The 18,058-nt window shown below is 39.4% G+C and overlaps 1 protein-coding gene across 2 annotated transcripts; it reads right to left on the bottom strand.

Moving 5' to 3' along the window:
* Positions 1–14,593: 14,593 nt before the first annotated feature.
* Positions 14,594–16,901, bottom strand: LOC148021882 (uncharacterized). 2 transcript variants are annotated; one of them, XM_087697400.1, is made up of 2 exons: positions 15,770–16,901; positions 14,594–15,630 (listed from the first exon to the last, which is right to left on the bottom strand). In XM_087697400.1, exons 1-2 carry the CDS (start codon positions 16,426–16,428, stop codon positions 15,612–15,614), a joined length of 678 nt encoding a protein of 225 aa, XP_087553526.1. In that variant the 5' UTR covers positions 16,429–16,901; the 3' UTR covers positions 14,594–15,611. The 2 variants fall into 2 exon arrangements, with proteins under 2 accessions (XP_087553526.1, XP_087553525.1); XM_087697399.1 differs by having other exon boundaries at positions 14,597–16,894.
* Between the last annotated feature and the right edge of the window lie 1,157 nt (positions 16,902–18,058).

The following is an 18,058-nucleotide window of genomic DNA, read 5'->3' as shown; positions in this document are numbered from 1 at the left end:
ATTATTACTTATTTTTTAAATTATGCTTTGAAACTATTGCAAGGCAAAGCTTACTTTATTTTAAATTATTTAAAAATTTATAACTCTCTTTGTTCTAACAATCTCTTAGTATTAGAGATGGTGTTAATCTTCCTAGTTTTATAGGGGAATTTTTTTTCATACAAAAGATTATATCATATGCAATAATATTTGATGCGAAATTTTCTTCATGTAGAATAATATTTTGTAAGAAAATATTTTTCGTAATCCAGTATGGTAATCCATGTATTTGTTGGCGTGTCCCAATATCATACCCTATATTTTACCAGGTCATCATATAATAATCTTTATATTTTCTATATAATATGAAACCAATGTTTGTATTAATGTAACCTAGGTTAGGAATATTATTAGATTGAGTGCATTGTGATTAAAGATTCAAGCACCATGTTGACATTTTTTTCCATCATCTTCATTGCTCATGACTCATTCATCAAAATGTTCATTTCTAATTCTTGATTTGTTTCATTCCATGTCATATATTAATGACATTTCAATTTTGTTTCACTTGGAAAAGGTTCACTACACCCCTTTTCACTACACCCCTTCTCTCCTAAGGTAATTTTAGCAAATCCAATGCATGAAATGGATAGTATTTCAAGGTCTTTGATGTCCAACGAACCATTTGGTTGTTTGCAAACCCAATAAGACATTTTTCTTGCCTTCTACTTTAAATATGCACTCAGGACGCCTTTAATACTCTTAAAAACATGATGTCACCTTATGCTTTTTCGCATGTTTTGGCCTTCAAAAATGATGCAGGTGTTGTAAAAATCTTCAAAGGCTCTTTAAAAAAAGTAAAGAAACCTTCCTTGAATTGAGCTCTCAACACATTAAACATTATTACTAGAGCTAATGTGCATATTATGGAATGACCTGCTAGTGTAAATCACACATGCAAAAGTGAGTCCCATGCTTAGAAAGGATAAATGTCTCCATCCACTTCCCACTTAAGGGAGAACCACCCAAGGCACTATCTGCTTGAGAATGATCGTTGTCCCTTTAGTTAACACCTCCTAGTAACACACACACGCTCTCTCTCTCTCTCTCTCTCTCTCTCTCTCTCTCTCTCTCTCTCTCTCTCTCTCTCTCTCTCTCTCTCTCTCTCTCTCTCTCTCTCTCTCTCTCTCTCTCTCTCTCTCTCTCTCTCTCTCTCTCTCTCTCTCTCTCTCTCTCTCTCTCTCTCTCTCTCTCTCTCTCTCTCTCTCTCTCTCTCTCTCTCTCTCTCTCTCTCTCTTTGGGTTTGGCTATAGTGGAAGCAAGAAGGCAAAAGATGGAAGCAAGATTTCAAAAATTTATATGCAAAAGAATGTGAGGTTCTATTCATTTTAGCACATTATATACATAGGGTTTCCCAAGTAGGTAGACTTAATTCTTGGCCTCTCTCAAGTCTATTGATCTACATGTCTTATAGTTCATTTGTCCATTCATATGATATGTCCATGGACATCTAGATGGGCAATAGTAGCATTGGTCATAATGGTCATGTAGTAACTTGGTGTGAATGCACTTAAGGGCACTTCGTGGTTAGGGCAACCAAGTCCTATTTATAGGACTCAAGGCCCTATTGTGCATATTCATTGTGTGATCACTACTATTGGAATCTTGGCCCATTAGCCACCACATCTATACACTGGGATGGTGTGGGCTGGTGCTATGGGACGACAACCCTTGGGATGTGGTTGTGACCCAGATTGTTGCTAGTTCCCAAGCTTAGGGATAAGCCCATTTGGCTCTATAGCTAGGAGGTCGGTATGTTGTCTAGTCCTTTTTATTATGCATATGGCTTGTGTCATGTCTTGTGTGCATGTTGGATCCTAGGGAGACGTTTCATATATAGAATTTAAAAACACATATTTGTGACTCCATTAGATATTACAATCTTCGTAGGAATTCTTTGCTCTTACTTTCTAAAAAATACATCTTTGCAAGATATGATAAAATATATTTTTGGAAAGAGATATCCTCTCTAGAATTCTCGGCATCTTATATTTGAATTACTACCATGACACCTTTTGAGGTTCTAATTAGCTTCATTTTTACCCCTCATCCACCTCTCATTTATTAGCAAGTCTCAATTAACTCCTATAACCTTGGCTCTAATTTCTTTGAGTGGCCTTCGACATTGAAATGTTTGTAGTGTTCTATGTTTGGGGTTAAAGCTATTAATATCCTCTTCATCAAGCTCTTGATACTATAAATGTGTAAAATATTTTGAGTTAATATCATTAACGTCCTCATCATCAAGCTCTTGATAACATAGATACGTGTAACTTTGAAAATACCTCATAGTTATGTCATCTTAAGATCCCATCCACAAAGTTATGAGTTGACAAATGACATATTGTATGTATGAATCTTGTGCTTGCCCCGTATGTTTTGTATTGCATAAAAACTACTCCTTACAAGTAGGTAGGTGGGTGATCTTTCACAAAGTCGAGAGTGCTTACACAAGAAGACTAACTTACAAAGAAATAACATGACATTTTTGAATATCAAGAGGGAAACTTCAAGAGAAGTTATTGTGATAATCATTGAGAGGATGATCACATGACATTTTTTAATATCAAGAGGAAAACTTCAAGAGAAGTTATTGTGATAATCATTGAGAGGATGACCATGATTGTGATGAGTGAGAAGGACAAGAAAGGTTTTGATTTACTTGTGAGGTGCAAGGTTGTGAGACCACTTTTATCCCTTCTTTTCTATGCTCCTAGCCTACTACTAGGCAATAGGGCCATGCTTCACTGACTCCCTCTAGACTTGCATTAATTTTTTAAGTAACCATTTAAAATAATTATTTTTACGATGATTTAATACCTTATATGTGAGTTATACGTAGATGTTTTATTTTGCCTACTTATTCACCTGTTGTTCATATTATGCAACTATTTGCCAAGTTTCCTTATTTTACTTATACTTTCACATACTATGTATTTCCACATTTTAGTAACACTCATTCAGATAATATTTTTAACTTTGTTATTTTCTCCTTTGTTTATGTATATTTGGCAACACCATAGCCATTCTTTAACTCTTATTTGCAAAGGCCTTGAATGGCATTTCACCAACAACTGAGCAAGGGCCAAGGAGGGAAAGGTAAGTCTTTTGAATGACTTGCTAGCAAAGATGAAGTGTGTGTGAGAGAATGCATCTGTCAAGGGATGAGCAAGCCTAGAGTGGTCTACTCCTCCTCCTCCTTCTTTATGACTGCCATGCTTCAATCTCCATGAATAGCCGCCTTTCTTTTTCCCATAAGTGTTTATACAGACACCCAAAAGAAGTTATTTTCAAGAATGTCCTTATGGATTTAAGAATTATTCCTAAGGTTCTCGTTTCTTCCTATTCTTCCTACACTCATCCTTCAATCGAAAAACCAATTGAAGTCACAAAATCATCAAATCAACCTCTTCTCACACTAGTTTTTCCTAACTATACATTGCCCAATTTTGGAATTTGTGCACCTAGGCTGTTTCAATGTTCAAACTCCTATTCCATTTTTTATTGCATGCTCTTATTTCATCACATGATGGAGATGATGTATGTTGTAACGATCAATTCAATCATGTCCCAACTGTTGAGATATCGAGCTCCACTCGTGATATGCCAAGGTGACCGTTGTGCATTTATGTCACTAACTTGTCAGTTGCAAATGCGGTTGGTACACCGCCCATGAATAATAGCTCGATGACAGCTATCCTTATCTACTCTAGTTCGTGGCTCAGTTTTAGTATGCCACCTTAGCTAGTTGAGTTTGGTTTGAGACCCATATATAGGGTTCTTCTATTTCTTTGTATGAGAGTTCTTTTTGGCTTACACAACTAAGAAGAGGAAAACTGTTTTCAGCCTCCACCTTTGTGTGTATTCCCCCATTGTGCAAGCAAGAAAGCTACAAGTGAGACTCCTTCCTTCTCTCCCACAATCTTGACACCAAAAACACAACCAAATCTTGCCACTTTGCAAATGCAATACAAACAACACAGGACTTGATAGAACTCTTATTTTGCTCAAGAGCTCTGATGATCACACTAGCTATGCCTACCTCTCACATAGGCAATACATCTCTCTCTCTCACTGGTCTACTCACTCAAAAGTTTTGTCGAGTTTGCAACTACCCATTTTTTGGTTATTAGTGAGGATCTAATTATGTTGAAATTTGTTAATTGGTTAAGACCAGAGCATCTTATAGGGTGTTTCTAATTTAAATGTCTGTAGCAAAGTTAGTGGCTCATAATTCAATAATGTGCATGTAAGTGAGATGGTATTGTAGGTATGGCTTGGGACACTCCGCAGATTGTCACCAAGTCTCTTGACTCCAATCTTTTTTATAGTCCCCCCCCAAATCAAAAAGAGTGATCGGCACAAGTCATGAGACCCATGGTGATACATATATCCCAAGCAGATGTCTCTTTGTCCTATACACAAGGCTAAGATGTCTACAAGGTCATTATGGACTCTTTGTCCTATACACCTCTAAGATGTCTACAAGGATACTACTCTCTCTGTCAGAGAGTGAACTAGGGAGAGAGAAAGAGGAGAGAGAAGACTGCAGAAGAGAGAGAAAGACTGCAGGAAGAGAGAAAAGAAGAGTGACGAGGAGAGAGAAATACTAGATTTGGAGAGAGAAAGATAGGAAAGAGAGAGAAGCCATGGAAGCTGTGAGTAAGATGGGAGAGAATGACAGTAATTGTATTAATGTGCCAAAAAGATATGAAAAATTACATGTCCTCTCCTTTTATACCAATGTCAGTGTGACATGGCATAATATCAATATTATTTATACTAAATACTTATTCCCAGCTTCTTACAATCCATCCCTTCCCAAAAGTTTTTGTCCTCAAAAACAAACCTAAAAGTCTAGAAAAGGATGGATAGAACAGAGTACTATTCTATTTTTACAGCTTTACAAATGGGAAAATGAATGAAGTATGACCAACCATATGGACTAAAATTGAAGAACAAGAGTAGGCCTCAGCTATATACATGATCTGGAATACTTTGAAAGTATATGAAGCCATAAAATCTTCAACAGATAAACTCAAAATGAAGTAGATAGCTTGCTGTGTAAACAGACCCTGTTGGACCAAATCTGCCATAACTTCTAGTGGAAGTGTCCAAATGAGGCGTGTCATATATCAAAACGGAGCTCTTGAAGAGTACTTTAAGCCCATGTAGATATCTTAACTCTGAAAATTAGGCACGATAAAAATTGCTCTAAAACAGCATGTTGTCCTGATCCTGTCTACATCATCACTAGCTCCATAATCAATAGGCTTCAGCCACCAATGTATCCCTTAAGAAAGGAAACTCATCCAATATAGAATCAGGCCTCCAAGAAGCTTCCTCAGGCGGTAAACCTCTCCATTTGATCAAATATTCCAAGATAGAATGAGATCAAATCTTCTTCTCATGCTAACCTATAACAGCCTCTGCGATGTACTGAATAAGACCTTCTTCATCAATAGGTGGCAGCTCATCAACTATATCCACTGGATTACCATAAAAAGGCTTGAGCTAACTAACATGGAAGACATTGTGAATCTTTGTGGAAGAGGAAAGCTCTAATCTATATGCCAAGTCTCCAATTCGCTTAAGGAATAAAATGGGCTGCCTTGGTGAGTCTGTCTACCACCATATATATACTATTCCATCCCTTCTTGGTAGTAGGCAAGCCATAATGAAATCCATAGTAATATGAGTCCATTTACCTATAGGAATAGGTAATGGCTGTAACAAACCTCCTGGCTTATGGGTGCTGTCCTTATTCTGCTAACAAGGCATACACTTCATGACAAAGTCCTTGACATCTTTCCACAGTCCTTTCCAATAGAAACTTTTGTTGATCCTTTCATAGGTCTTGAAAACTCCTAGATGTCCAGCTAAAGGCGAAGAATGTAGTTTCTCCATAATTTTTCGTGTAAAAGAAGAGGTAGAAGGGATAACAATCTTGCCTTTCAACCAAATAAGGCCATTTTTGAACTGATAATGCGAGTTTTCCTCCATAAGACCTTGCTGTAATTTTTGAAAAATATGGTTGAATTCTTCATCCAAAAGATAAGCCTCCTGTAATTCTTCAATCCAATCATTATGCAATTTTGTCATAGCTGAAGCCAAGTGATCATGTAAAGTCTTACTATAGATCGGAATGTCATCAAAGAACACCAAGACAAACTGAAATAGAAAAGGCTGTAAAATCTTATTCATCAGGCTTTGGAAGGTAGTTGGAGCATTTGTAAGCCCAAATGGCATCAGTAAGAAATGATAGAGCCCTCAATCAGTCCTGAAAGCAGTCTTGACTTCATCACCCTCTTGCATGCGAATCTGATGATACCCTAACCTCAAATCAATCTTTGTAAAGAATCGAGCCCCCTTGAGCTCATCAAGCAAATCATAAATCCTAGGTATCAGATACTTATTCTTCATTGTGATCTTATTAAGATCCCTATAGTCAATGCACATTCTGAAATATCCATCTTTCTTTTTGACTAACAGAACTGGAGATGCATAAGGTGAAGAACTTGGTTCAATGAATCCCATCTCAAGAAGTTCCTTGGTTTGCTTGGCTACTTCCTCTCGTTCACACTTTGATAATCTGTAAGGTGGCTTATCGATTGTCTTTGAGTTGGGTTCCAAATCAATGGGGTGATCTACTGCTCTCTTGGGAGGCAATGAAGTAGGTACCTCAAACAAATCCCTATACTCCTCAAGAAGAGCTGTCAAGGCCTGATAGTTTGCTGAATTATTGGGCTGATCTTGCATCTCTTTATTTAAATGCAAAACAATTGTGAGAACCTCTTGTACTCCCTTTTGAGTTGTTGAATGGTAATAAGCTGAAAATCTGATCTACTAGGAATTACCTGTAAATGGATAAGATGTCCATTGAAGATAAACTCCATATACAACTATGAGAAATCTATAGTGATCCTGCCTAATGTCATCAACCAATCACAACCGAGTACAATGTCTATAGGCCCTATTTCCAAAGTGATCAAGTTTACTTTTGCTTCAAAAATTTCAGCCAGTTGTAAAGAAACTTGTGGGCATATCTGTATGTTGATTTTCTCTTCACCATTGGCCATTTGAACTCTAATGGGCTGCTGTAAATCTGTGGGAATACAATTCAGCTTGTCCATGATGGACTTATTCACAAAACTCTGAGTACTGCCACTGTCTATCAGAATGAACACTGGCTTTCCACAAATGTTTCCCTTCATACGGAGTGTATTAGGGCTCTTAGATCATCATGTCCAAGCATCCACCTGGATCAAAAGAAAAAGAGTCGGCTGGATCATAGAAATACTCTTGCCCAACTTCTTCCTCAATATCTTCATTTTCAGCATTAAGTGCAATTGCATTAGCTTCATCCATCTCATCTTCAAAATCCTCAAAGACTAACATACTCTGAAGATTGGGTTTGACATTTTTGTATACACACTTTGAGGCATGATCAGGTGAATACTTTTCCCCACACTTGAAACATAAGTCTTTCTCCTTTCTTTCTTTGTAAAGATCCATAGAAATAGACTTAGGATTCATGTTGGTTGAAATGGATTTAGGCTTGATGTCCCTTTGTTTGAAGTCAACTCTAGGACTGTTTGTTGTCCTGAAATTACTTTGAGGTCAGAAGCATTGAATGGTGGATAAGTTGGTACCCGTAAGCTCCCATTTGGCACATGATTGTTGCCATAAGTGTTACCAACTTGCCCCTATTTAAAAACAGTCCTTGACTGTCCAAAACCAAGCTGGAATGAAGGCTCTCTTCTATATTTTCTTCCATAGCGCTCTGCAAGCTCAATAGCCTTAAAGAGGAAAGTAGGGTTTTGTACCATGACATCAGTTGATAAAGATGGCTCTAAACCATACATATACTTGTGGAGCTTAGCCTCGTCATCACTGATGCTTTCTACATACATGGTTAGGTTGAGAAATTGGTTAGTGTACTCTCTTACACTTAGGCCTCTTTGTTCCAAACCGTACCATCTCCATGCCAATTTCTCTTTTTCAAGAGGGGAGACAAATACTTCAGCCATAAGTACCTTGAAAGCTTCCCAATTCTCTACAATTATATTTTCATTTTTTATATATCTCCACCAAGTATGGGCAAATCCCTCCAAATGCAAGGAAGCAAAATGAATCTTCATGTCATCAGTTTTAGGGAATATGTCAAAGTAGGATTAAATCTTAGAGGTCCATTCCTCAAAATCAAATGGTGAAGATGACTGACCATTAAATTTGGCTATAACAATCTTGTCCTTTAGCTCTCTTTCATGGAATGGTTGATGTCCCAAAATAGGCTGATCATGAGTACCATGTATGAAACCCCCAAATTGAGACGGAAATCTCCCAATAGGTGGCTGAGAACCACTATGCAATCTTCCTATTGGTAGAGGATCCCTAGGAATTTGAGTATTCAGCCCAAAAGCTTGAGAGTTAGCTCCATTCAAACTGCCCAAATAGTCATCATGCCTTTGTGAAGCCTTACATACTTCATATTGGCTATTTGGGATGCCTCTTCTTCCAATAATCCCATGACCATGACCATTTTGGTTAGATGGCTGAAGTGGAACTAAATGCTCACTGTTTGAATAAGCTTTCTCCTTAGCTTCTTTAGATCCCGTTTACATTTGCATCCATTGGGAGAATTGTGCCATAATTTGAGCATTAGATTCCACCAACTTATCAATAGAAGCCTTTGTTTGAGTCGAATCCACTAACTTCTCAATGGAAGACTTCATTTGATCAATAGACAAAACCATTTGCTCCATTCTTGATAATATGGCCTCATGACATTCCCTATGTCTTTGTTAATTAAAACACAAGGTATTATTGAGTATACTAACTTCTCCTTGTTGTTGAGGCTCTTCAGGGCTATCTTGAGGTGCATTATCTAACGTGGAATCCCTGATTTGCTGAGTATAATCTTCCTAGACATTATTTTTACCCTTATGTCCTGCCATAATAGTGCAGTCTTGCAGTATCCCCTGTCAAAAAAATGGCTATAACTTTTGCTAGGGAACTCCGATTTCAAAACTATTTAGTTCAAATCAAAGCCAAGAATGCTCTCTTCAAGATGAGCTATAGCACGCTATAACAGATTTAGGACAGAAAATTTTGCAACTCGATTTTTGAGTCTGAACTGTCCAGGCCTGCACCCTGTTTTAACTTGTAAGTGCCCTATTTTGACCCTGTAAGGCAAGATAATAACCCCAAATGGTTACCAAAACCTGTAGAAGGCTGAATAGGACATGTGGGTACCCTGTAGTACATGCACCTTTATTTTAATAATGAAGGGTGCACCTGTAACAACCTGTAAATGCCATGTAGTGCCCTGTAAAATCCCTATTTTACCATGTTTTGAACCTGAAGATACTTGAGCCTTTGGAAAGTCTTCAATCTTCAATTCTCCACTCGTTGTACCTGTGTGAGGGATAAAATGGCATGACAAACTCCCTACATGGGCTCCGAATCACTAGGAGGTGGGCAAAGTTCCCCCCGGGTTGGTTGGTTGCATCCCTTTGGGATCTTTGATAGTGAGGGAGGGTCACCTCTCTTTTGTCCCACTATCTCCCCTTGCATCCACCTTTTTTCTCGGTGGGTATATCAACATGGTAATAGCATACTAATCTAATCAATCAGCATGAAATGCATTTTTGAAATATTCATTCATCCCCTTTCATGAGATGCAATTGAATGAAATCTTGAAAGTTTGGATAGGGGAAGGGTCTTACAAATGCAATTCAATGACTCACTGATTGCTAGTACTTACCCTTTTACAATATTTCAGCTTGGGTAAAAGAATTTAGTCATTCAATGGATTAGAGTGAGCACATTCATCAATCAATAGATTCAATCAATTGGATTCAAGTGTTATGTTGGAAATTTCAAATTGAAGCCTCTAATTCACTAATTAGAACTAATATGCATAGGGCAAACATTGCATTACATAAATGGATTGATTCAAGAAAGGGTTGGCTGAAATTTAATGGATATTATTCAATTCTTTAATCTCTCAATCAAATGGATTAAGTTTAGCAAATGGATTAATGAGAGAGATTAAGAATTGAAAAAGAATACCTTTAATATGGTTGATAATGACTTGATCAATCTTCATATGCTTGATAAAGCCTCCAGTGGTCCAATGTTGCCAAAATAATCTTTAAGACTTGTGTATTCAATGCTTAAGAACAAACTTGAAGCTTCAAATGCTTGAGATTGAAGCATTAAACCCGTTTTCCCCAAATTTTGGCTCCATGGAAGCTCTTGAGCTTCAATCTTTGACCATTTGTGCTTGATCCTTGCAATTTGTTGAAGAATCCTTACTGAAATTATCCCACGGGCTGAAAAGATGAAGAATCGTCAAGAAATTTTTGAGAAATAAAATCTTGGGATGAAGCTTTCATGGCTGCCCATGGACTGTTCATGTAGGGTTTCAAGAGAGAGAAAGGATGAAGAATATAGCCCCATTTTGGAGTCTACACATCAGAGAGTTGAAGAAATCACTACCAAAGACCATTTAGAAGCATCCTTGTTGCTGAAGATTGACTGAAGATTGATGAAGAACAGGGCTGGAAAAGTCAGCGCAAAATTCGGGCTGCTGTCCTGCACACGTGGCTGTCCATACAGTCATGAAATTGGTGCTCTACCTGTTCCATTTTATGCCTAGAAGGCCATTATGTATGCCATTGTTGAAGAGAAGCAAAGATCAGTGAAGGAAGAGAAGATCTCTGCTGAAAACTCCATGGAAGCTTGGCCAAAGCTTGGATAAAGAGGAAAGGAAGACCTCTTTTGAAAAGTAACCACAGTTTAACCCCAAACTAAGCCCGGTTAACTCTCCTTTGCCCTAGTTACCTTCAATTTTGCATGAAATTTGATGACGGCCTGCCACTTTAGCCATCCTCCGCCATATCTCACCTTGGAGATCTCCAGATGTAGTCTCTTACTAACTGTAGATGGTCTGCTACACTCCACTAGTCACTATCTTGTACAATACTTATCTGAAATTGATTTTGATGGAGGAAAATATGACTAAAAAATAGAAGGAAATTTTGATCAAAGACCAATGCTCTGATACCACTTGTCAGAGAGTGAACTAGGGAGAGAGAAATAGGAGAGAGAAGACTGCAGAAGAGAGAAAGACTGCAGGAAGAGAGAAAAGAAGAGTGACGAGGAGAGAGAAATACTCGATTTGGAGAGAGAAAGATAGGAAAGAGAGAGAAGCCATGGAAGCTGTGAGCAAGATGGGAGAGAAAGATAGTAATTATATTAATGTGTCAAAAAGATATGAAAAATTACATGTCCTCTCCTTTTATACCAATGTCAATGTGACATGGCATAATATCAATATTATTTATACAAAATCCTTATTCCCAGCTTCTTACACACACACACACACTCACTCTCTCTCTCTCATGTTGTTTAATTATTTTTAGCAGCATTCTTGCCTTTATTTTATGAGGAAAAGTTGGTTTTATTCCTTGTCCTGGCTATATCCAACTCTGAAGAGATGGAGAGATGTTCTGAGGTATGGTGATCATTTGTTCTACTTCAAGAGCAAGCTGCTTGGTTAGCTCCTTCTAATGATTATGGTAGTTGGGTGCTGGCAGTTGTGTGGTAACTTTGGTGTTTGGGCTGGAGGCTACCAACCAAACATATTGTGTTTGGCAATCTAGTACTCCATTAATGTGATAAGGGAAAATGTGAAGATGACGATTGCAGTCTATGGCCACGATTATCCCCTTCACGTTCCATCTAAGGTGGGGTGTCAATCCAACCTAATATTGCTCTACAACTCACATGGAAGGCTGCCATGGCAATATCATAGGCATATACGATGTTGTACAATAATTGTGGATGCAAACCAAATACAACTTTTAATTATAATCCAGCCATTGGCGCAAAAATAAGAGAGAGAGAGAGAGAGAGAGAGAGAGAGAGAGAGAGAGAGAGAGAGAGAGAGAGAGAGAAGCCTCTCACACCATGTCTTATATGTATATACTAGGCCTACCATAGTTCACCTTACTTAAAGTAAAAGATTTACCAAAAACATGCTCTTTGTAGTAGCTACAACCAATATGAAAGCTACAATAGCTACAATTAATTTGGAAGCTAGTGTGCTCACTTTTTGAGTCACAATAACTCCATAGAAGTGACCCCTCATTTTCATCTTGCTTAGCATACCATGACCTTAAGCAAGCTTGCATCAGATGGTTGATGTATGTAGGTACTAAGATACTCTCTCCTCACAGTTCCTATCTCAAGAGAGGCTTCTTGATCTGGCTCCTCATGTTGAATGAGCTTTGAGAGAGGCTTCCTAATCTAGCTTCTCACGTTGATGACAAAGCTCATTCACTCTATCTCAATGCTAACAAGAGATGTAGAAAAAAGCTAGGGAGGAATCCATGTTGGTCAGCCTTAGATGTGATTAGTACAAGCCAAAGGTTCCATAAAATGGCAAGTGAGATCCCCTCTCACAAAGTACACCTTATAATCTTGTTAGATTTTCCCAATGAGTCAAATTCAAATGGTTTCTAACAAAAAATTATCTAATCAATGACAATTCCTAGTAGTGCTACAATACCCTCTAATAGTGACTTTCCTACTTGTGTAGATTATACTTTCCCAAGATGTTGAAGGTTATTTATGATACTGCCAGCCTAAAAATATACTATCAAATTTAGACGAGGCTCCTTGATCGATGTAATTGATGGGATACCAAAAGAGGTTATGAAGATACTCGATCACACATATGAATAAATGACTATCTCTACTTATGTGCCCCACTCTTCGACTTCTCACAAAAGCGTGACAAGAAGTTGGGATTGGAAGAATCGCTCCATAGAACTTTTCTCCACCCCATCATTTCAATGGAAAAGGCAAAAGTAGAGACAAGGGAAGAAACACAATCAAAATAACAAGAGGTTGAAATTCTTAGGGTTTATAGTCCACCCAATTTTGGACCTTTCACCTTGGATGGACAAGCTAGCTAACTCTAAAACTAATTAAAATTCCTTAAGTTTACATGCATGTGCCTTCATAAGTTACCAAATCCACTAGTAAAATTTAGAAATGTCAATGTTTTCATGTGAGTAGGGAAACCTACATAATTTGTGATAGCGCACTAATATAAGAAGCAAGAGCGTGAATTGGATTTTAGAAAGTAGGAAAGGAAAGGTTATGCTTCTAGTGCAAATGTTTTGACTATCTGTGCAAGTTTTCAAAAGGATTTGAGTAAGCACTTTCTAGAACATAGCACATAGCTCACACAACTTGGTGGAAGAGACTACTCTCTTAGAGAAAGTGCTTAAGCCATCCAAGGAATTAAAATGTCTTAAGTGACTTGTCCTATGGATGGAAGGAGCCCTGACCTCCTTTACACAAGCTCATAAGCCTGAGGGAGAGACTCGCTTGTCCTATGGATGAAAGGAGCCATGACCATCTTCTTTTCTACACAAGCTCTCAAGCTTGAGGCAAGGAGCTACAAATCCTAATTGAAGGAGCTGTAAACTTATATCTCCTTTTATACACAAGCTCTACTATATTCTTGCATATCCCTATGAAGCTTATGCACAAGCTCAAACTATGTTTATTGGGAGCTTTTCTCTTCCTTTTAGATTTGTAAATGCTAAAATGTTCTACATATGGAAGGGGACATGAGACCATATTTGATGCATAAGCTCCACCACACCTACATATACATTCAAAGCTTACATGCAAGCTCTCTTCTATGACCAGGTGTTTGAATCTCTTACTTGTACCTTTTTTCATACTAGAATTTCCTATGTATGGAAGGTGCCATGACCATCTTCTTTAGATGCTTGTAATCTCAAGGATAGAAAACTCAATTGTGATTCAAGAGCCTAAAAGCATCTTTCATGCCTCTTTCATGCACGAAGCCATCGTACTTGCACATACAGTGGAAGCTTATGCACAAGCTCTTTGTTTCACCTATCTACATACTAGGAGAGGAGTTAATAAACTACAAGACTAATCATTCAAGTTTACACAACTATGTTTGTTTTGTGTGACTTGAAACTATCTTTCATGCACAAATCCACCATACCTAAGTATAAAATGGAAGCTTATATATATGCTCTTCCTTGCACCATTCTAAAACAATAGGAGAAGAGCGTGTGTGTGTGTGCTCTTTCTTACACCCTTCTAAATTCTAGGAGAGCATTTTAAGAGAAGTGGATTTACTATAATAATAAACAATCAATCCAATTTACAAATTAAACTCATTTTGGTCAACTTTCTCAAATAGAATAGGGCATACCATATCTTATATTCTAAGTCTATTTAATATACCAAGTTCAAAAGTGTGGGCGTGTTGCAAGATTTACTATATATAAGCCATTAGTATCACATGTATTCAATGCCAAATTAAATAACCCCTTTTCTGTCATTTTATCATGAATAAAACAGACCCTTTTCCTGTTCAACATATAAATATCCCCTTAAATGATACTCTATGTTAAAAGGGTCTATATAAAATCCTTGCCATTGAACTTACCCATGAGACTTAAATATTCATAATTTTGACCCCTGAAGGGGTAAGTTTGAAATCTTCTTTTGTGTGTACTAGTGTGTGCAACAAATGATAGCAACCTTGCAAAATAACCAACGTTTACTGTGGCTAGGTACACCCCTTTCAAAAGTTAACAATCTCAAAATCTACCGAAGAGACATGATCTTACTCATGCAGGCAAACAGACAGAGAGAGAGAGAGAGAGAGAGAGAGAGAGAGAGAGAGAGACAGAGACAGAGAGAGAGCTAGCTATATGATGCAACACTAGACTCTGGAACTACGCATGCAAACCAAGGCTACTAGATGAGAACTATGGCGTAATTTGGAGACATGCAAAATGCATTTGAATATATATTTTTTATTACATGAAAATAGTAGTAGAAGTATACGTGACATGAACCATCGATCAGAGCACACACCCACTAGTACAATGTATATGATTTGACAACACTTCAGTAACCTCGATATTGGTTCCAATGGACCTGCACATTAAGCACAGGCATTCCTGCAATGACAGGCTTAATCTTCACTCTCTTTCATGGGTGAGCAGGCTATACATGAGAGCTGGATATCTCAGAATTCAATATGCAGACAGCAACTCCGCAGTTGCTTTGTTGCAAGCTCTCTTAGATCACCCTCCTAAAACAGCACAAAAGGAAAAAGCAAATTATGGAATTCGGTGACTTCAACGCTGCACGCGAGTGAGTGAGCACACATGGTAGCCCCATTAACAATTCCATGCAGACAGGAGAGAAGCCTTGCGCTAGTGAGACCATGGGGCTACCCATGCATGCATATGTATGCCCTAAATGAATACATATGTGCATGCAGTTGTCTGCCATGAATTCTTTCCTCAAAGATGATATGCGTATCCGTCGCAGGTCGATAGCACGTGCAGTCATCTGTCAGGAAGTTCTCCCTCCCATACGAAATACATATCCATCAAGCGTGAATGGTCCCTAGCTATCTCCAGCTGTGCTCTTCTCATCAGAACATGTCTCATCTTGCTCACAGCAGGCACCACCTTCCAACATTTGCATTCTCCTCTTCAATGTATCAACCTCCTTCTGCATCACATACAGTTGTTCTCTCAGGGTCATGTTCTCTTCCTCTAGAAGTGTAATATGGCCAATTTGATCATCCATGTGTGTTTCTAACAGATTTGGGCCAATGTTCTCAGAAGTTGATGGATATGTCAAAACAAACCGGCTCAAATCATGATCCAGTCTCTGTTCCAGCTGCTGCACGGACTGTACGCATTGCTCCACATCACTTTCACACTCACTTGTGTCATCCCTGTGCGCTTCCCGTCCTACCGAGCGGAGCCGAATGAGCCCATTCATAGATCCATAGCCATTGACACCCCATTCTCTGTTGGCCTCGTCTGCAAGGCCCCTGTATGGAGCCAAGACAGGTGAGATGACCTCCATATGAGTTACTTCGGGAGAGGATGGGACAGGCGAGGCCAAGCATGCGATGCCGCCGCCTTCCTTAGCTCGCATAAGGTACGATGTAGTGTTGAGGGGAGCACCGGGTGCGGTGGCCAGGAGGGAGTCACGCGAGGACCCACGCGATTTGAAGCGCTTGAAGAAGAACCTGGAGGCCTTCAATTTGTGCTGGGACTGGAGGTCGCTTAGGCGGGGGGGCTGGTAGGCATGCACTGCATGATGAGGGGTCTGGTGGTAGGGCTGCTTCTTCATGGACCATGCCATTTTATAGTTGGTGCTGCTGTTCCTGACGCTGTTACTGCGGTTCCTGGTGTTGTGATGTTTCATGCCATGGATAGGCCTGCTGATCTGCCTGTCAAACCTTGGGCCCTTATGCACAGAGGCGATTCTGCGTTCTGGGTTGTCTGTGAGGATCATGACGTTTAGGGAAGGAAAAACAGAGATCGAAGAGAAGGGAAGGGAAGGAAACGCAGAGAATTAAGGGAAGAAAGGACGAATGGAAGAAGTTTCCGTTTAGGGAAACACACAGAATGAACTGAAGAGAGAAATGAGGTGACAGGGAAAAAGGATATTAAGCAAAAGGAGGAGGATTCGTGAATAAGATGAAGAAATTTGCAGGATTTGTTACTAAAATCAAAGGCATGGAGTCGAGATGTTCGTGAGGCAGGCACAGAAAAGAGAGAGAGAGAGAAGTGGCAAGATAACAAGCAGATTTATGTCCTGCTTGAGAGAGAGAGAGCGAGAGGGGGGGAGGGGGGAGAGGGCGCTTAGAGAAGGCTTTTAAAGTCCAAGAGACGAGAAGGAAGAAAGAGTCATCAGGACAACGGAATGCGTAAGGCAGAAGCTGCAAGAATAACAAGGCACAAAACCAGGGCCTACAAAAAATACAAAGAATTCGTACGCAGTCTTTCTTCACGTGAAGCAATCGGCCCCCGCCCCCTCTCCGAGCCCTAAACGTCGTGAGTCGTGACTCATGCCTCCCTATCCCAAGTTCCAACCCCGCCTCCCACGTGTCCTCCATCCATCGCCACCCATCCACCGGCTCTTGTCTTTCCGGAAGCTAACGGTCCATTCTTTTTGCCTTGTTGCCAAGAAGCTACCTACCTACCTTTGGCAAGGCGGTGGGGGGCGCACTAGCACGGGGCATGGGTTCACACTTGCCCGGTGGACAAAAGGGTGAACAATCCCCTTTTCCACCCATCTACAAGGATTTCCCAAGAGTTGTCCGCCATCTCATTCACAATAGTGGTGGACAAGGAAAGGAGCCAAAGAGAAGATATGGCATGAAGGAGAAGTATCTTTGTTGGGCAGCCCGGAAGAGAGGAGCAAAAACTTGGCCATGACATGTCAAAAAAGGCCCCTAATTTTTTTGGCCTTCCACCATGTGTGTGAACATACAGTTTTCCATGTTGAAATTTGATTGGCCATCTATATTTGGGATGCATGTTTGTCTGCCGGGTCTGAACCCACCCTCCGATGGGGCGCTCTTGTCGACATTGTTAGAGCTTTGTGCAAGGGTTCTACACATCCCTTCGCCTAGGGTGTTGTGCCCAAGATGACAAGTTGGAAAGTTCCTTTCCGTGTGTCAAAGAGAGGTGTGAGAAAGACATTGTTAAGTTTCCTTTGAGAAAGCACAAAAACCCCTAACCTTAAACATTGTGCATAGAAAAGTGGGAGATTAGGTGCTTCCCTATCGATATTGTAGGAACTAATAAGCCAATTAAAATGTATATGATAGCAGGTCTAGTAATCAAAATCTTTTTGTTCAAGAACTTTTATGTTTCTTGTCTCATTTGCTCTCTTAAGATTGGTTCTTTTCTGCAAGGAAAGGAGGAATAAAATGAGGACATTGCTTCTCAAACGTGCACATAACTCCTCAAGTCTAGTATTGCACATCACAAGATGCAAGTAACTCCTGAAGGGTAGACTTGCATATCACGAGATGGGGTTGCATGCGTGCGCATCATTAGCACCTTATTCCTTGAGCATTGCACATGGAGATTCTTTCCTTAAATCTCATTAGGTGCTCCATGCCTAGATTCTCCTA

This window comes from Lygodium microphyllum, chromosome 17 (assembly GCF_053477565.2).
Source record: "Lygodium microphyllum isolate KBCC chromosome 17, Lygodium_microphyllum_v1.1.10, whole genome shotgun sequence".
NCBI lineage: Eukaryota > Viridiplantae > Streptophyta > Polypodiopsida > Schizaeales > Lygodiaceae > Lygodium > Lygodium microphyllum.
This window is presented reverse-complemented; position numbering and strand designations above follow the sequence as displayed.

Bases quoted from the DNA above. Each gene is read 5' to 3' on its own strand.
- LOC148021882 (XM_087697399.1), bottom strand. From the start codon at position 16,428: ATGATCCTCACAGACAACCCAGAACGCAGAATCGCCTCTGTGCATAAG.